We start from the raw sequence: 21789 nt of genomic DNA on the forward strand, positions 1-21789 counted from the left end.
GTTGTCCAATTTACGTCCCTGCACAATAGGCAAGTATACTCAAATCAGCAAAAAAAACTTGGATTCCATACAATGTGAATGAAATTTGTACTTAACATATTTGTGATAATAATATAAAGGCACCAAGTAGCGAAATAAGTAAAAATTTCAGTAAAAATACAGAAAAAGAAAAAGTTATTTGGAATGACTTAAAAATAATCAAAATAGAAAAAATGCAGCCGAATATAATTTTTTATAAAACTTCTTATGCACAAGATACTTTCAAGACTATTGACATCAAACGAAATAGTAAAGAACTTAGGAATCAAGGACAAAATAAAGAAATCCAGCTAAAACCAGCCTTCAAAAAAGCCCTTTAATCGATAAAAATAAAAAGAAAGATCTCCTGGATCTTTGTAAAAAAAATGCTATTAGACAGGTTTATTGGCCATTTTACCAACATTTGCAGGAAAAAGATGGAGTAGATGTCTGCGGCCCGAGTCCGAATCTAAATAATTTATTTAATTTTGTTTCAAATTAAAAGTTTAATTTTCTAACTTTTAGTTTTCTTTAAGTTAATTTTATTTCAAATCCTTTAGTTACCAGACAAACCTCTATTTACAAAAAGGAGCTAATTTATATTGTAATTTAAGAAAACATTTTAGTTCAAGAATGTAACTATTAGTTATATTATATTATTTAGTAATGTCACTAAAGTTTAAATTTCAGTTAGTATAAACAAATAATATCTAAATATTTACATGCACTAAAATGTTCTACAATCCTAGAAAACTAAATTACTGATTTCCGTTTATAAAAAATGAAAATTTGAAAAAAATATATAGAATATAAAATAAGAAGTTTCTTTTCAGGTCTGAATTTTTTTGGGATGTAGTTATACCGGTGGATATTAAAAATACCATGGATCGAGAGAATATCGAATGATCAACTGATTCTTCTTCTTATTGTACCGTTTTCTAACGAAGGTTGGCAATCACTTCTTTAAACGCCTCCCAATCTTTTGTTCAATACTGAGGTTAGTCCAATCTTCTTTCCTAGCCTTTTTTTCCCTCTACTCTTCCTTGCATGATGACGTGCAGAAGAGAGTATTTATCGTTTCGAAGTATCTGGTCCAAATACGATGTTTTTCTTATTTTAATTGTATTTATAAGCTTTCTGTTATAACTAACTCGTTTTGAGACTTTTTTGTTTAAGACTTTTGCAATTCAAGAAACTTTTAGAATACTCCTATATAGCCACATTTCGAATACCTCTATTTTTTTACGGATTGGGCTTTCAGAGTCCAAGCTTCTACCCCATGTAGCAGTTGTGACCATACATAACATTTGACGAACGTCAATTTGATAACCATACTTAATTTCTTATTTGTAAAAATTGACTTGTATTTTATAAATCCTTTTCGAGCTATTTCAATTCTGACCTTTATCTTATCATCTTAATCTAAATGTGAGTTTATAATTGCTCCGAGGTATTTATACTCGATTCTTTCTAACGATTTATCCTCCAATGTCAGATATATGTTATCAACATTGCTTTTCGAGATCACTGTGTATTTGGTTTTATCTATATTCATTGTTAGTCTCATCTTTTTGCTTTCTCTGTCAATGATTTCTATAAGAAGTTCTATGTTTTCTGCCATGATTGGAGTATCGTCTGCAATCTTATGTTATTAGCGGTGCTTCCTGCAATTCTTACACCTTCGGTTCTTTTCCATAGTGCCTCCTGAAATATTATTTGCGAGTACACATTCAATAATTATGGCGACAGCACATATCCCTGTCTGACTCCTCTTTGAATTTCTACTTGGTTTGTCTCACTAGCTTTGACCCTTACGACCGCTGTTTGATTGTAGTATAGATTTTTGATTAAAATAATATCCTTGGGATCTAGGTGTATATGTTTCAATGCATGTATGAGTTTACCATGTTGAACTCTGACAAACGCTTTTAGAAAATCTAGTCATAGATCAAGTGATAGAAAGAATAAATAAATATAAGCAAAACTACAGTTATGTAAAAAAATTAAGCTTATTTTGGCCATATCTTAGAACCATTTATATACCAAGAGTTTCTTATACCAAGAAACGATAAGTATATAGAAGGTATCGGCACATCTTAACTGAACGATGTTTGCAGAACATTTAAAAGTATAGTCAAAAAATTGGGAAAGTTACAACAGGCATTGGTGTTCGGTAAGACACAGTTTGGTAAGCCACTTCAAGACATCTTCGTATTCTGTGACATTAAGCGAGTTAAATTATGTAGTATTTTTAAAACAAAAACGTGGACTTATAGTTTTACTGCAATATGCTAGAATTTGCTAGAAATAATGTCAAAAACACAATGTTATACACTAAAAAGTACCTGCAGGAATTATTTCTTACAATTAAAAAGACCAAACATGACATAAACAAATAGGGAAAAATTATTTATTTAGTTTACTGTATTAAACAACTTCCTCGCAAGACCATTACCTTGCTAACAGTTATATTTAACCGCATGCTAGGCTTATCATACTTTCCAAAAATATGGAAATTTGCTGAAGTCATTATGATCCTCAAACCAGGAAAAGAGCCCAATGAAGTAACATCTTTTCGAAACATCAGCCTACTCCCAACCGTAAGCAAAGTTTTTGAAATATTGCTGCTACAAAGGATATATTTATGCAGATCATGAATTCCTAACATTAATTATAAAACATCTGTTTGGGTTTTGGGAAAATCACTCCATTACCCAACAAGTACATCGAATGATAAATGAAATATCAAAAAGTCTTGAAGAAAAGAAATACTGCAACGCTGTATTTATAGACATCTCACAAGCGTTTGACAAAGTCTGGCATAGAGGTCTGCTTTACAAAGTAAAAATAGCACTATCCAGTAACTACTTCCTCCTAGTTAAATCCTACATATCAAATAGATATCTCTCTGTAAAATTCAAAGACCAACAATCCAACCTCTGCCCTATCAACTCCGGAGTCCCGCAGGGTAGTGTTCTAGGGCCGCTGCTTTTCTCACTCTACACATATACCAGAGACTAATAATACTACAATAGCTTTCTTTGCTTACGACGTAGCAATACTAGCTGTAAATGAAATCCCATACAAGCCTCACAAAACCTGCAACATCATCTGAACATACTCAGTGATTGGTATACAAAATGGAGAACAAAAGTAAATAAAACAAAATCAACTCAAATAACATTTACCGACCGTCACAACATATGCCCACCTGTAAGGATGGAAAATGTAAGAATACCAATAGTAACAGACGCTAGATACCTTGGCCTCCATCTTGACCAACGTTTCACTTGGAAGAAACACATCCACACTAAAAGAAGGCAGCTCGACTTAAAATTCCGGCAAATGTATTGGCTTCTTGGACGTAAATCAAAACTTAACATCCAAAACAAAATTCTTCTATACAAAGCCATACTCAAACCTATCTGGTTCTACGGACTACACCGTTTATGGGGCTGTTCAAAGCCAACTTCGCTGAATATTATCCAAAGATTCCAGTCTAAAGTGCTAAGATCGATAGTGGATGCACCATGGTACGTAATTAATCAGACACTTCACTACGACTTAAAGATTGCTTTTATCAAAGAAGAAATCCATCGAGCCACGGAGTCACAAAATGAACCTACCATTCACCATAAAAACGAGCTAGTAAAGTAACTATTTAACAATCGTCCAGCCACAAGAAGACTAGATAGAACCTGGCCCCAAAACCTGCTTCAAAACTAGACCAAAATAGATTAAGGTGAGACATCACTGGAGGTCTCTCCTTTGCGCGCAAAACCTGTAACACATTTGCTTCATACTCTTTAATGATGTAGATTGCAAATAAACATATATATATATATATATATATATATATATATATATATATATATATAAAGTTTACTGTATTAAGTAGAATGGACTAAAAATCGGAAAAAGAAAGTTAAAGTTTTATAATAATACTTCCTCCGCCATTTCTGCATTTTTACCTATTAAGCCTTTTTAATTTTTCTGTATTGTCTATTTGACTTAAAAACGATAGTTTTTGATATTTATTTAAATTATATATAAAAAAATAAGTATACATTCTATATGTTAATTAAATTTAATCAACTATTCAGTATGTTCCATGACGTACCCATCCTTGTTATAATTTCCATACTTCGTGAATAACAATACATTGTTACGCCACTGTTGCTGTTTCTAGTGCCATTATCAGTAAATTGCCCTCTTTATTACCTGATTAAACTAGGACAAAGCTCCCATCTCCAGTTCATTCTAGTTGAGAACAGATTTAATCTGATCCTAGTGAGAAAACTAATTTATTGGAACATTTTGCTTCTCCAAATATTATTACTCCATGAGAATGGTAAGGTGAAAAGAATGTTAACTGATTTTTTGATTTATGAATAGGTGTACAAATTTTTCGTATAGACAACTTGTGATTAATTTAAAATAGTTTATTGAGATTTAATGAATTTATTAATGAGAATGAGCTTTGCCAGGTTGTGGGGCTGCTTTCGTAAGAAAAATGTTTTGAAGTAATTTGAAGAGTGCTAGATGAAAATTTTGATCAGAAATTGTGTAAACAATTTTTTTTATTTATTTGTTTATCAACGGGCAATCGCCCCATTAAAATACAATGTAAACATTATTGATAAATTACAGAAGACTCTTAACGTAACCTACTTAAATTAAATTTAAAAATTTTAATCATACAAAAAATAAAAGTAGGGACAGTAAATAACAAACTTTAACAAAGAATGTACAAAACACAAGGACATCAAGCTATCACACACAATGCTTAAGCTGAGCTTTAAATTCTTTTGGAATACTATAACAATCCAATCTTTGGGAATATTGATTAGCGAACCTTGGTGTTCTAGATGTGAATGAATTGAGTCCGTAGTTTGTGCGATGGGGTCTAACATGAAAGGGTTGATTTAGCCTTGTTTGTCTACTGGGAATATGGAGATTAATTGATTCCAATATTTGAGGACCAAAAATAATAGAGTGCAGTATACTATAAACCACAGTGAGATCTTTGTGCATGCGTCGGATTTGGAGAGAAGTTATATTGAGGGACCGTTCCATACTTGAATAGTTAATTTCTTCAATCCTCTGGTTTTATTTAGATGCAACAAATCTTAAGCATTTGTGTTGAACTCTCTCAATATCTCTCAATAGCTTGAATATGGGTGTTATAGTCAGGAGATCAAACACATGAATAGTAATCTAGGTGGGGTCTCACAAGTGAAAAATACAAAATTTTTATGGATGGGATATTTAGAAAGTCTTTAGCACAACATTTGATAAACCCTAAAAGTTGAAGTGATTTTGAGACAACAGATGAGATATGGGGGATGTAGGATAAGCTGGAATCGAGCACAACACCTAAGTCTTTTATCTGAGATACAGAGTCTAAAGGGCAACCAATAATAGTATAGATATAATTTGTAGGAGTTTTATTCCTACCAAAAACCATTAAATGACACTTTTTAACATTAATTTTCATTCCGTTGCTGTCACACCAATAGCTCAACCGATCCAAATCAGACTGTAGTTTTTGATAGTCAGCATCATTCTCAATTTTCAAATATAATTTTAAATCGTCAGCAAACATTAGGAAAGAAGCAAAGAGAAAACAGGAGGCAATCTCATTAACATAGTTATTGAATAGAAGAGGTCCTAGGTGTGATCCTTGTGGTACTTCTGAAAGTACCTTAATCTCAAACGATTAAAAACCCTGAACACATACTATGTGTATTCTTTCAGTTAGGTAGGATAACAACCATTCTAAAAGTTCCCCCTGGATACCCAGACTCCTCAACTTATTGATTAAAATCTTGAGATTTATTCGGTCAAACGCCTTTGTAAAGTCTGTGTATACAGCATGAACCTAGAAGCCATCTTCAAGAGATTCTATAAGGAAATCAGTAAATGTCATAAAATTAAGTTCAGTGGAAATACAAATTGTTGGTCGATAAAACAGCCGTTTAAAGTTGCTGACAAATAGTCTCAGACAAGGCTCTCAAAAACTTTGGGAATACAACGTAGAATGGTAATAGGCCGATAATTGTTTACTTGAGAATTATCTCCAGATTTTAGTATTAGGGTAATAAAACTAGTTTTCCAGTAGACTGGGAACATTCCTGTCTTTAACGACAGTTTAAAAATATAAAAAGGAGGTCTAGAAAGTAAAAAGTTTAAGGTGTTTAAGAAAAGAAGGTGGAAGACCCTCTGGACCTGGCCCCTTGTTGCTATCCAAAATGGAAAGTTTTTCATATATAGACGAAATAGATATGCTAAATTGTGATAGGTTGATGTCTCCTGTTAAAAAGGTTTCATTCTGCAAATCAAAATCTTTATCACTAAGTTTTGGAAAAGTATTCAGCAAAAAAATTGACAATATCCAAATTTCCAGAAATTTTTAACATTATCATTCACAGAGGATTCAGTTAGGGCAACATAATCAAGATAGCATTGTTCTTTCAGTTGTTCACAGTTAGCTCGTAGTAAAGAAAACTCATTATAATCAGCAAGTAATTGAGATTTTAGATATTTTTTATGCATTTTCTTTTTTTTTGAATATTGTTTTTTTAAGCTCTAGAGAAAACCAGACAGGAAACTTTTTTGCCGAATACTTTTTCAGGGGAACAAAAATATCAATTGCAAGGTAAATAACATTATAAAACATGTTGATCATATCATCAAGACTTTTATCTTTAAACAAATCATCCCAGTTAAATTGTAAAAGAAAGTTTGTTACTTCTTGTACACTTATTGAGAAAAAGTTTCTATAAAAGCCATCTCCAACCAATCCTGGCTCATTGAAATATTGAGATTCACATTTAAATACAAATGAGAGTGGAGGATGATGCCTATGCTTTGGGAGTAGGGCACTCTGAGCTCTGGACACCTCAACCTCTTTATCTTGGACCATGACTAGATCTAATAAGGAGTTGTTTTCATTTTTAACAGTGTTTACTTGATACGGATTATGAAAGGAACATAAAAATGAAAGGAATTTAATGGAATCGACTTGATTTGGTGAGGTTCTTGATATTGTTCTGAAGCTATTTTCTTGTGGCATTTTAAATTAATTTATATTTAAATGGGAATAAGCCACAATTAAAAGTTAAAATTCGTTTATTGGCGTTTCAATTTCCACTTCGGAAATCGTTCTCAAAATACAAACATTAGTAAATTTACTAATGTTTGTATTTTGAGAACGATTTCCGAAGTGGAAATTGAAACGTCAATAAACGTATTTTAACCTTTAATTGTGGCTTATTCCCATTTAAATATAAATTAGTGAGGTTCTTGGTAACGGAGTAGCCACAGAAGAGAATCCATCAATGAACCACTAACAATTGGTAAGATTAAAATCTCCCAGGATACATAACTTATATTCTGGATACTTTTCAGCTATATTATCTACATTTTCTGCAAATTCGACATACTTCTCAATGATAGTACGTGGTGGAAAGTAGGCAGTTGCAAAGATAAACTTCGATGTGGCCAATCTCAATCTTGACAATTAGATGTTCCATATTTTAAGTCGCTAACAAACGAACACTGGTTATGGTTTTCCGGACAGCTATAAGCACTCCTCGACCTCTTTTGAATATTTGTATTTGTTTCTGAGGATCTATCTCTTCTATATATGTTGTAGTCAAACATTTGCAGTTCGGCGCTTTTTATGTCATCTGTTAACCATGTTTCATTAAAAACTAAAATATCATATGGTGAGTAAGAAGTATTTTCAAACAGTAACTGAAGTTTTGTACGTAACCCTCTGACATTCGGAAAATACACCAGCGCTTTTTAAGACTCGACGGAGGGGGCTTTGAACCTAGTAGATATGTTTAGTTTTTTTGGTATTAACTTTAGCACACCATTAACATATTTTAAAATGAGATCGGATTCAACCTTACGCTGTCTTTCTTTTAATTCATTGTTTAGTGCATTGATCTCAGCTCGTTGTTCAGTAGTTAAATCAGCTTCCATGAATACTTTTAAATCTCTATCCAACTTCCTCTTGTTTTTCAATATCAACCGAACCATTTCAGATGACTCTAGAGTTAGTCGCAGTGATTAATACCCATTTTTATTTCATTTACCAATTCTAGTCGAACTGACTATTAGCTGACTTAGCTTTAGATGTGTCATCTTCCTTACCATCTTGAGGCATATTAAAGATCATAAGATTGCAAGATCTCTTTTGTCTCTCAGACACTTCATACAAAACATTGTCTTGCACCAATGTGGAACTGCAATGATGGTCGTTTTTTGTATTTGATGTAGAGGTGGTATTTTTTATGAAGGTAAGATCTTTTTTAATGTCTTCAAATGAGGTAGTAAAACTAGTTTTCAAACTCTTGACTTCATCGTTTATTTCACGAATCTGTTTGTTAAACTCCTCCATTTTTTGACAGTTTGCAATTTGATTTTACTTAGTGTATCTTCTAATGCTTTTACACAGTTGTATAGTTTTGTTTATAGTATAGTACAGTTGCTTTTTGATTCCTGTCACGCAGCCACAACACAAACATGGCATAATTCGGGTGGCCAGAAGTAGACACCTTATCTCTGTCGAGCTGATTCCAGTGCAGTTTTTGCATAAAACATTTTAAAAACACAGTTCTTGGAACATTTGCCACATGTTCCTGCCATTTTTTAAGGTTATGTCAACAAACAAAAATTTTTTTAAACAATTTCCAAAAATTACCTTTTTTGCTTCCATGTTTTTTCGGTCACTTTAAACAAATAAGGTGTCTATTTTCTTTTAAGTTAATAGTTTAATAGTTTAAGTTGTAAGCAGTTTAAAATATAAAAATGTGAAAATACGAATTTTCGTGGCTTGAAAACGCTTATTTTTGAGGTTGCAAAGTGTCTAAATTGAAGTTTAAACATTCAACATTCAAGTTTAAACTTGATTACAAGTAGTAGATCAAGTCAGAGGAAAGATGATAATGTTGGGGGATTTTAACGCTCGAATAGGCAATCAAGTAATACTCGGCATTAAACAAAAACATAACGAGAATGTTAAAAACGAAAATGGAGAACTGATGATCAACTTCTGCAGGAATAACGAACTAAGAATAAACAACACATTTTTTGATCACAAAGACCAACAGAAATATACATCCTTTGAAAATAATCGATGTAAGATGCCTCAACTCAGCAGATGTAGGTAGCGACCATAGCCTAGTATTATGTAAATAAGAATCATCTTGTAATACTTCACACCCAGAAGAGCGGCGCCAACATAAACAAAAATCAAAGTCGAAGGGCTAAATACGAAATCCATAGAATACTTATACAGGAAGAGAATATCAGAGAAAAATGCTGGGAATAAAATATTAGAAAACGATAACATCGAGGAAAGCTGGGAAAAACTCAAAAATAACATAATTAACGCAGCAACAAAATCACTTTAAGAGAGGAAAGTAACGAACACTAACATATCAAAGAACAAAACACCATGGTTTAGAGAGGAAGTGAACACAAAATGTGAAGAAAAGAAGAAAGCCTTTTTACAATACAGAACTCAACAAACACAACAGGCAAACAACCGCTATAAACGAATCAGAACTGAAACGAATACTTTAGATAGACAAATAAAAAAGGAACCCTAACAGGGTTTTTAAAAACAGACGGAACACGACTTCTACGGAATACAAAAAGAAATATTGAGAATAATCAGAGGACAAAGAAAAATATGAACGAACTAATAAAAACGAAACACATTCGGAAGGAAACATGAGTAGACTACTTTTGATCCCTATTTGCTAAAGGTGACGATAATGAACCACCAACACCAGAGGTGACGACAAACGAAGAAATAAATATTGAGGAGGAAGAGGTAAAGGAAGCATTAAGGAAATTAAAAAATAGAAAATCACCAGGAGATCACAAGGAAGATTATGGACCGACGCTCTATTTTTAATGAGGCAACAGCAAGAGAAATCATTAGAATGCAACAAACCGGCATATCTATGTTTCGTGGACCTTAAGAAGTCATTAGACAGGGTCAAATTAAAAGACGTTATCCACTTACTGTACGCAACACCTACATACCTCTAAGAATAGTCAAAACGATCGAAAATATCTACCAAACCAACAGAATAAAAGTAAAAGTAGAAGAAGAACTAACCGACTTTATTGAAGCTGGCAATGGGATAAGACAGGGAGATTTCCTGAGTCATCTATTGTTCAACCTGATCATGGATGAAATAATAAAAAAGTAAGAACTAAAAAAGGATACCAAATGGGAGAAAAACAACTTAAAATAATCTTCTATGCAGACAAGGCAATACTACTCTCTTAAAGTGAAAATGATTTACAACGTATGTTGCACCAATTTAACATGACCGCCAGAAAATTTAACATAATTTCCCCAACAAAGACAAAATGCATGGTAAACAGCAAATTTACTAAGATGTAAATTAGAGCTGGAAGGTCACATAATAGAATAAGTGATGGGGTTTAAACATATAGCCATCACATTATCTAGCTACGGAAAGCTCGAAACTGAAGTGGACGATCAGGTGAATAAGCAAACAGAGCCACATGCTGTCTGAATGAAACAATATGGAGAAATAAAAATATCGGGAAAAAAAAGGAAGGCAAAATTTACAAAACAGTCATCAGACCAATAATGACGCGGCATCAACAAGACCGGACACAGAGCCGATAAAAAGAATGTTAAAAACAGCAGAGATGAAAACACTTAGAAAAATTAATGGTAAGATACTATGGGACAGAGCTAGAAGTACAGATATATGACGTAAATGCAAGGTGGAGAAGCAAGAACTGGGTAAGAAATAGAAGAGTAGAATGAAACGATCATATAAGCCGAATGACACTTAATAGAGTGGTAAAGACGTCAAGACACGGTTCCCCAATACTAAGACGATCAGTAGAAAGACCACGAAAACGATGGAACGACAACTTACTAGAGGCACATTGAAAAACATACAAAGTCATGTCTATATAAAAAGAAGAAGAAGAAGAAGACGAAGTTTAAGATTCTGAAGAGTAATTGGGGCTTATTTCAGTTAAGACCGTTGTTTTTTAATTGTTAATTATGCGCTTCCACTCGATTAAATTATGTTAACTCTGTACCATTATGTGGATGTAATTTAGATTTTTGTGAACTTCATATCGAGACTTCAAACCGAGCGGACGATTAAACTTTTCCTTATCACTCTTCGACTGGTTCTCCAATTGAACAGATAAAAGTGAATTGTGAAGTGACTAAAAAGCAATCAATTAATAATAGACTTGAAAACAATAAACTCATCAATTTTATGTAAATTAAAAAAAAATTCTGTAATTTATTTTTAAAGTTTCTAACGGAGAACGAACCATTTGGCAACTATATAGTTAGCCAACAAATGCGAGATGTAAATAGCCACCCAATGCCAATCCAGTATCCACCAAACCAAATAAATTGTTATCCAGTAATGCAAATTTCAAACAACACACTTGGTCAACCACTTCTTTTTCTTCTAGTGCCTATCCGTTTGGGTGTAGCGCCTATCCGTGCACACTGCTACTCTAAAAATATTTGGGGTTGTTGTGTTGAACTACGTACGTAGATTTTGTAGCCAGGAAATTCTTCGCCCTCCAGGTGCTCGTTTTCCTCATACTTTTCCTTGTAGAATTAATTGCAGCAGCCCATATATTTCGCTGTTCTTCAGGATGCGACCGAGGTATTGGATTTTGGCTGTTTTGTCAAATTTTGAGTCTAAATAAATCCGAACTTTACAGGCTCAGAATGTATACCAAATTATCAGTTTAGATTTCATCGAGCACACTCAACTATCACTAGATGTAAGTCAAGCTTTTAATAAGGTTCGGCATAAAGGAATTCTTTATAAAATTAAACAAATAATACCACCATTCTTTCAAACACTAATATCATACTGGGAAAACCGATAGTCCAGGATAAGAGTAAATAGAAAAATATCCAAAATGCTTCCTATTAAAGGCGGAAATTCTACAGAGCCGCGTCCTGGGATCTCTATTATATATACTATATACGTCTGATCTACCAACTTTAAATAACATAAAAATTAACACATTTGTGTTGTGTTGTGTTACGAATAACTTTTACTTTATGACGAGAAACACCACCACCCATATCAACAATGAGGAAATACCCAGGCCTAAATCAACCAAATGCCTTGGGCTACCAAGCTACCACCTGGACCAAATCCTGTGTTGGAAGGGAGACATCAAAAAAACAAATACAAGTATGACAAAAAGAAATCAATAAGTAATTGAAAAAAACTTTAAGCTGTCTATAAATATACTCAGTGACATTAGAAGTGTTACACCCAGAAGGAATAATTTCTTGAACTTAATTTTTTGGCAACATGGTAGATTTACATCAAGAATGAAATGATAACGTTGTCAAGAATTTTTATTAAAAAGTAATAAAAAAAAATTAATAATGTGTTCGGCGACCCCGTAGCTGAATACAGTCCTGTATACGTCTAGGCATTTACAAAATAAGATGTTCGATGTCTGCTTGTGGCACCTCGTTTCAAGCAACTTAAACTTCATGTATTAACTGTGCCAGAGTCTGTGCAGGATGGTGCAAAGTGGACAGTCTCCTTTTCATCATATCCCATACATGTTCGATAGGATTTAAATTCGGAACACGTGGCGGCCGTGGCAACACAATAACGACAGCTTCTTGGAAAAAGTCCATAGTTTGATGGGCAATATGGGGACACACGTTGTCTTGCTGAAAAAAGACGTCTCGACGGCCGTCGAGATAAGGCAGTAAACTGGTTTGTAAGATGTCTTCAACATAACGCGCAGCTATTGCCTCGAATAAACACAAATGGTGATCAATTACCATAGGCAATAGCCCCCCAAACCATTACTCCAACTGTCCTGTATACATGCCTCTCAACAGCAAACCAGATATCTCGTCGTTCTCCACGGCGGCGTCTTACCATCCTACGACCATTATGCATTCCTAAACAGAATCGTGATTCATCGCTGAATGCTACATTACGCCATTCTGCTACCCAATGCTGCCTTTCTTTGCACCAATTCAAACGTTGATGACCGTGGTCCGCAGTCTAAGGAAGCACTAGTCATGGGCGGAATGAAACCAGTTCAAAGGCTCGAATGCGATGGTATAGTGAACGCATACTAACAGGTCTACCTACTACTCCAAACCATTGGTCAGCAATTTGACGAGCAGTGGCATGGTACGCCTTAGTTGACCAGTTGGTCTTCTTCGTGTTCCTCTACCTTAGTTTGTCCACACACGACAGACACACATAACCGTCATTGCCGTACAATTAACACGACGGCCAATTTCGCGATACGACAAACCCATATCTTTATACGCAATAATTTTGCCTCTGTCAAAATCGCTAAAATGGTGGTAATTATGGTGTATTCGAATTCGAGGCAATTTCTTACACTACAATTAGACTAAGGAACAATAACTAAAAATTTCTATACGAACCGGTTTTAACAAGTCGGTCTCTTCACAAAAAAATTTAAAAGATAAAACTTTATTTTTACAAAAAGTAAAAGAGATAAACCATTGCTATTGTTATCATAGCATGTTTTAAATATAGTCATTCTGTTGCCAACAAATTAAGTTTAAGAAATTACTCCTTCTGGCTGTAACACTTCTAATGTCACTGAGTATAATAAAATTTTAATTTATAAAACAATTATCAAGCCAATATGGACATATGACATGGAGCTGTGGGGCTCTCACTTTTCTTACAACCGAACCTTTAATGGATAAGAACCTACAAAATTAGTTATGTGTTATATTTAAAGTATAAAATAGTGCTCGTCTTCTTTCGTTGCGTATCTCTGGAATATTTGATTGGGTGTAGATTTTCAGATGCGAAACATTGTACCCAGTTCGTTCGCTTTAATGATTTTGACGAAGAAGGGTATTAATAAAGCAGTACGATTTTCTACCTATGGCATACCTAATATTTAGCCTAGTTATCGTCGGTTGGAATATATAAATTTTAATGGGATTTTAAAGGGTTCAATTATTGGATTCTCTTTCTGAGAATATTTGAAAAGCATTGAAATATGTATAAGTGAAATAGTAAATAAATAATTCACTCACTTGTCAAATATTATCTATATCTGATATTCTTACAGTTTAAATGTAACCAAGAATTACATCTAAAGGAATATCAGTGGTAAATAAAATGGTGATATCAAAAACTTTGTATTAAAAATATACGTCAGATAAAAATGTTTGTTTTTTTTGTATTTGCGTAGACAGACGTCCTCAAGTTGACTGCCAAAATAAATAACTGGTATGTAAATGTGACTTCACGTTGATAAATCCTGTTATGACAAAAGAGGCTCTGACGACCGAGTATCAGCGGTATAACTGTAACACCCGGAATTAAGGAAATGTAATTCTATTAAGAATGAGTGGTGCCCATCTTCTCCGAGGGGTGTTGGCTAAACTAAGTAGGCCGCTAACCTCGGTTACAATGATGGACACGACACATTCTTCTACCCCACCAACCCGTCTGGCCAGCGTGGTGGGATATGGCCAAAACCTCCAAAACTAAACATGTCGATTGCAACAGAAACACGGAAGATACCCCAGGTGGGTAGGAATTCTATTCCACAGTCCCACACCGTAACAACGGTCTGCCCCGAGGGTTCTGGGGGGGGGGGGGAGCAAGTCGACATTGAAAAAGAAGAAGATCAAACAACTCCATATAGCAACATACAACATTCGCTCCATGGCAAAAGATGAAAAACTCTACGAACTAGAAGGGGAATTGGGGAACTTGAACTTAACTGTCAGAAGTTAAAAGAAGAAGTGAAGTATATGTGGACATATATTCAGGAAGCAACAGACTCTATTATAAATGCAGAGAAGACTACACATACGGTGAAGTAGGTTTCTTAATATGCAAGAAGAGAAAATCTCAAATTCAAATAATTGACAGCATATCAGACAGGGTTACATACATGGCCTTAAAACTAAGTCCAAAAACTAAAATAAAGATCGTGCAAGTTTATACTCCAACTGAAAAAGCAACCGATAAGAAAATAAATTCTTTTTACGAAGACCTTAAAAAAGCTATAGACAACAACAAGGAATCCAAAATAATAATAATGGGAGACTTTAACGCCAAAATTGGAAGTAAGATTGAAGACTCTGAAAGCAAGATTGGAAATTTTCGGCACGAAAATTTGGATTCGGCACAAGAAACACAAGAGGAGAAAAACTCATGGAATTCCTGGAACAAGAAAACATGTATATTATGAATACCTTCTACAAAAAGAAACCTAACAGAAAATGGACATGGGTTGCACCTAACGGAACTACCAAAAAATGAAATAGATTATTTTCTCTCAAACAACAAAGGAATATTTGAAGACGTCACAACAATAAGCAACGTAACAACGGGTAGTGACCATCCTATAGTTAGAGCAAAAATAAATATTAACATGAAAGAAGAGAGAAAAGGATTTTTAAAAAAACAACGAGGATAGATGCCTTTAAACTAAAAACAAATAAAGAGCAATTCCGAGAGGTCTTAGCGGATAAGTTCGAATCTGATCCTTCACATAATCAAGATCAAATTGACGAGATTATTAAAAACATAAATAAAAACCTTCTCGCAGCAGGATTATAGGTCGCAAAGAAAACAAGGACTAAAGAAGACAAAATAAGCAATGAAACTAAACAGCTAACGACGGAAAGAAGACAACTACTAGCGCAAAACAAACGCTATACTCAAGAATACAGAGAACTTAATAAAACAATTAGAAAAGAACTAAAGAACTAAAACGCGACATACATGAAACGAGAACTTAATAGAGCGAGTCATTGAAAACAACAGAGGCTTAAAATGTCTAAGACCCGCACTGGGAGTTCAAAACATCATCAAAATTAAGGACGCCAACAATAAGGAAGAGAAGGACAAATCTAAAATAACAAATAATGTTGACGACTTCTACACTTCCTTGTAGAGCTCGCAAGGCCAGCCTAATGAAACAACAAAGGAGAACGTCAAAAGAAAAATAAAAAACGTGGGATCATAAGTACTACCAAATATAAAGGGATTCGAAATAGAAAGAGCTTTAAAAGAGCTAAAAAATAATAAAGCTCCAGGACACGACGGTATAATTGCTGAGCTCTTGAAAACAAGCAAGACATTAACAATCCCTTTACTAACAGAGCTATTTAATAGATATCTCCATAATAGCAAGATCCCTAAAGACTGGAACGAGAGTCTAGTAATACTCTTACACAAACAAGGGGACAAATGTGATCTACAGAATTATAGACTTATATCGTTGCTTAGTCAAGTATACAAACTATTTATGAGAATTATTAACAACCGGTTAACCTACAAAATGGACAATTACCAACCGGTTGAACAGGCTGGCTTCCGCAAAGGATATAGTACATCAGACCATCTGCTGACAATGAGAACATTGATAGAGAAGGCAAATGAATACCAACTACCCGTATTTCTTGCCTTCGTAGAACTATGAAAAGGCGTTTGATAGTATCCAGATGTGGGCCATAGAACAAGCTATTAATAATTGTAGAATAGATTCGAGATATAGGCAACTAATACATAATATATATGAAAATGCAACTATGATAGTACAACTAGACGAAAATACAAATCCCATCCCCATTAAGAGAGGAGTGAGACAAAGAGACGTAATATCGCCAAAGCTTTTCAACTTGGCCCTAGAAAACGTCTTCAAAACTACAAATTGGTCAACCTATGGCATAAACATTAATGGAAACAAATTAAACCACCTCAGATTCGCTGACGACATAGTGATTATAGCGAGCACATTCGAGGAACTACAAATTATGATGGGGGAACTAGCAGCCATCTCCCAATACGTCGACCTAAAAATGAATATGAAAAAAACAAAAATAACAACAAACACAGATGACCCCAGACGTATAACTATAAATGGCAGTGAAATAGAACAAATCCAGGAATATATTTACCTAGGCCAAATCCTAAGACTTGACAAAGAGAACCAAAGTGCGGAAATTACTAGAAGAGCAAGACTAGCATGGACAGGATTTGGAAAACTTAGTTGGATACTTAAGAACCGCAAAATACCCCAATACTTGAGGAGCAAAGTGTTCAACCAATGCATCCTTCCTATCATGACATACGGATGTCAAACCTGGACCCTAACCAAGGCAAACGTGAATAAATTAGCAACAACAGAAAGAACAATGTAAAGAGCAATGTTAGGTATACGACTATCAGATAAAAAGGGGAACGACTGGGTAAGATCCAAAACAAAAGTAGATGACATAGCAACAAAAATTGCCAAACTTAAATGAAGCTTCGCGGCCCACACTGCTAGACAAAAAGACCAACGTTGAAATACTACAATACAACATTGGAGACCTTACGAAAGTAAACGACCAAGAGGAAGACCACAGATGAGATGGGTTGATGACATTAAAAGAATAGCTGGAACAAATTGGAAATATATTACTCAGGTTAAAGACCAATGAAAAGAGAGGCCTATGTCCAAACATGGACGACAGAAGGCTAAGAAGAAGCTGTAAATGTGAGATTTTATATGAAACTACAGATTTTATTTATGTGAAAAAAAAAATAATTGTAACAATATATTCATAAGCTTGTTTATAAAATATTTTTTAATAAATGATATCACCTAGATGTATCTTATATTTTGTTATTTTTAAGCTAATTATAAATCTTAACCCAGCCTGGGCCGCTTAATATATAAAAGCAGCGACACTTGTTAGTCTTCTCAGTAATCTAACAGTGAATCAAAGAATAAGGCAGGATGGAAAGAACACAGTTTATTATTTCCAGTAAAATGCAAAAGATTTTCGGAGCATGTTTCCACTGAAAATGCAGTTGAGGCTGATAAAAGTGATTTCTACGAGAAGCTAGATAGATTTCTTACTGCAATACCTGCTTATGATATCTTGCTTTTATTAGCAAATTTTATTCCTCAAACTGGCAAGGATAATTTCATTGGACCCGTGAGTAGGGCGTACTCCCTGAACACAAAAACTAGTAAAGATAGATGTGTTCATATTGAATCAAATTCTCATCTAACTGTCTAAAGGGCAATCTTCATCTGTCATGGATGTGCAAACTTTAACGGACCTAAACTTAGATTAGCCATTATATGATTCCAATGCTTTTCCGAGAGAAGCTAGACGTAGTATTTCTGTTGTTTGTTTGGATTTATATGACTTCGGATACAAAATCTATCAAAATCTTTAATTAAATTGCAGTATAAGTTTCTATCGTGGGTTATACTAATATTGATCCCCTTGACCGACATGTCCTGCCTAAGCGTTTCAAGTCTACATATTGAACATACCCAATTCATCTTAACCTATGCTTTTTCATTTTGGCATGGTGGACTTTCCCTAAGGGAAACTGACTACAGCTGATCATTAGTTGTGAATGAGATAAGCTTCTTTTTAGTTACATTCTACAAAAAGTGCTCATATTTATTAATAAAGGCAATAAAACTACCTTTATCACAAGAAAATGACGATATTGATATACCGATAAGCTATAATAGGCCTGCTGGCAGGTGTTGAAAGAGCAGTCGAATTAGGATCACTGACACATTGACTTTATCTTACATATAGCTAAATCACCCATAATTCACGTTAGAAATTTGAAATTTCTAAACTGGGAGGGATATCAAACCGATGGCACCTTTGTCGAATCTAAAATGAAAATCTTAGAACCAGATGTTATTACAGAACCACTTCCTAGGATCAACAATTATTGATGAACAGACACATGTTAGAAATCTACGATGATCTAAACTTGCTGGAAAAGAATACTGTAGATTTTGTGTAAAAAAAAAACAGGATAATGTGAAGTGGGCAAAAGAACACTTTTCTTCATTTAAATCTTCAGGGGACGATGAAATATTTCCGGCCCTAGTACAAAAATGATTGGACATTTTATTACCGATCCTAATAACGATCTTTAGAGCTAGCATAGCAATAGGTTATATACCAAAGACTTGGACAACTGAGATAGAGAAAACAAATCGAAAATTTAAAAGGATAAATCCTAATGGTTGGCTGTATACCAAAGTTTTAAAAATAAAAACAGAAAATGATAACAACCTTAAAATTAAAAAATTATAGAAAAAAAAGCACGACATAGATTAGAAAGGAGAAGAATCCTGGAACAGGTGAAAACCCAAAAATTGTTGTTGATTCAATGATGATGATAATAAGTTTAATTGCGTAAGGTTATTTGGAATTGAATAAACAACTTACGCAATGATACTGCCAGTAAAAATGGGTAAAATTTTAATTTTACGTATATAAATATATATTAAAAAATATCCCAGCTCTTTGGGAATGTTTAAATCTTTTTACATAAAAAAATTATCCTAATAGCTCTCCTTATATTTAGAAATATTATTATTGAGTGAAAGTAATATAAAAACAGTGCTGAACATTATAGATTCGTCTTAAATGAATACTGTAAAAATCGAAATAAAGAAACCGATACTTATTCATTATTGTTGCGTACATTCAAATAGTGTGCATTCATTGTTAAAACAAAGCCACTTACCCAAAAAGATTACAATGTCTTTGTTCAACATTATAACCATGGCAACTAATTTTTATGCAGTGTCTTGTCCTTTGTTGTATACCCGCAGAACATGATACGCTACATGATGACCAATCACTCCATTTACTCCATCCTAAAACAAAAGTACGATAAAAAATATGTTTCCAAAGATTCAGTTTCTTCAAGGAAATATTTTTTTGACTACGTTAGTGGTAGAGTATAAATTCTAATTAAAAATTAATACTAGTTATTTGAATGTGATGGAATTCCTAAATAAAATAGGCATTTACAGTGGACTTCTTTACTGCAGACTCAACCAATTTATCACCACCCTTAATAATGCATTTTTCCGAGAGTTTATTATGAATTTTTACATTGGTGGTAGTGTTAGATATTAGTTATCTCAATCTATCTTTTTTATATTTAAACGTTGTACTCTTTGCTTTTCTAATTGCGGTCATATACAACCTACAGTTCAATAAGTACTCCATGCCACGGCGGTCGCGTACGAGCGATTTGATACGGTCTGTGACATAGTTCCATAGATGTCGTGTAGAGAAGCGGAGTTATTGCAGTATTCGACCGCTGTGGCATACAGTCGTCGCATATACATATCAGTTTTTATTTTGGCAGAATAGGTGAGACTGAAATGATATCAAAATTTTGATAGGTATGTCTTTATTTTGAGTAAACAATATAAAAAATTTAAAAAATTTTCATTACAAACTAAAAGACATACAAAAGTTAAATAAGAACATGAAAGAAACTGAAAATTATCGGTTATTTGGAATGTTTAAACAATCCTAACAAAGGTGTGGTTGACCTTCACAAGTGTAACAGTGTTACTACTTTTTTGACCCGATTTGTTGTTATGTTTCCCCGAATCTTTTCTTTATAACCACCTTTACCGTATTTGTTCATTTTATGATATGGTCCTTCTTTTCTCACCAAAAAATGAATTTGTATTGTACTCCTTGTAGTTCATATTTGTTGTTGTTCCTTTTTAGAATCATTCTGCGGCTCAACGTTGTCTTCGAACTTTAGAAGCGACTTTATTACATGCTCTCTCAATTCAGTTATTTTCATTTTTTTATCGGCTAGTTGGTTGAAAATAATGTGAGAAGCTACCAGTAATATACCAAGATGAAATTCTACAATGAGCTTACTGTATTTTTTCAGTGGTTTTCATAGGGGCAAATTTTTACTTACCATTTTTACTTATGGTCTGACTGGTCATTTAAGGATTTTGCCTCATTGTATTCCATTACAGCCTGAGGTTTATGAACAGCACCACTTCGTCGTTGAATTGCCCGAGTTTCGGTAGTGTGTTTAGTAGATAGTAACAAGACATATTTTTTATCCTTCTTCTTCAAAAGGCAGATGTCTCTATCGTTTTCCAAGCCAAACATTTCCCCTTTTTTCAACTTTTTCTTTATTATTTTTTTGGGTCTCCACGACGATTTACGCTTAACGTCCCAATATAGTGCGTTTCCTTGTAAACTAAATTGTTACCTAATTCGAGGCTTATATAGTAGTTATTTCCATATTGCCTGTGTAAAATAGCTTAGAATCAACCATGGCATTTTAATCCCATATTTGTTAGGTTTTGATGGGATATATTGCCTAGATCCGCATCTGTTCCAAAAGCTTGCCAACATCTCGTCTATAGTTACGTTTTCTCCCATAGAGTATCCTTTTTTGCAATTTTCTACAAATAGTGAAAAGATTTGTCTAACTGTCATCGAATCTTATACAGTTGTGAATAAATTTGAATCTTTGCATTGACATGGTAAGTCTAAATAATTCAATTCCACTACCATCTGTTGCCCATAAATCTTTCAAATTTAATCTTCTAAATTTAGTGCGGTGTAAGCCAGCTAAATACAAAATGCCCAAAAATGATTTTAGTTGTATTTTGTCTGTTTGTTTAGTATTTCTTTTTCTGGAATATCTACTTGAAATAAAGTATATATATTTATTTGTATAATGTAAAATTAAATCTAAAAGTTCTTCTGACACGAAACAGCTCCAGCATTCATATTCAGTTTTTGCATTTTTTGCAGTATTCCTTACTAGAGGCAATTCACATGGAATAATTGGTTTCTGTCGCCTAATTTTATTTTCGTAAACTGACTTTTCCCCACTTTGTTACTTTGTCTTTTTCGAAAAAATACTCCCC

At 33.8% G+C, this 21789-nt stretch overlaps 1 protein-coding gene across 3 annotated transcripts in view; it reads right to left on the reverse strand.

The window, feature by feature from the left end:
* LOC140436163 (uncharacterized) overlaps nucleotides 1-21789 on the reverse strand; it is a 297575-nt gene that overhangs the window by 92010 nt on the left and 183776 nt on the right. For all 3 annotated transcript variants that reach the window (XM_072524872.1, XM_072524870.1, XM_072524871.1), the window contains exon 4: nucleotides 19611-19743. In XM_072524872.1, the coding sequence (XP_072380973.1) occupies nucleotides 19611-19743 (133 nt within the window). The remainder of the gene's footprint in view (nucleotides 1-19610; nucleotides 19744-21789) is intronic.

The sequence above is a fragment of the Diabrotica undecimpunctata genome, chromosome 3 (genome assembly GCF_040954645.1).
Source record: "Diabrotica undecimpunctata isolate CICGRU chromosome 3, icDiaUnde3, whole genome shotgun sequence".
In the NCBI taxonomy this organism is placed as follows: Eukaryota; Metazoa; Arthropoda; class Insecta; order Coleoptera; family Chrysomelidae; genus Diabrotica; species Diabrotica undecimpunctata.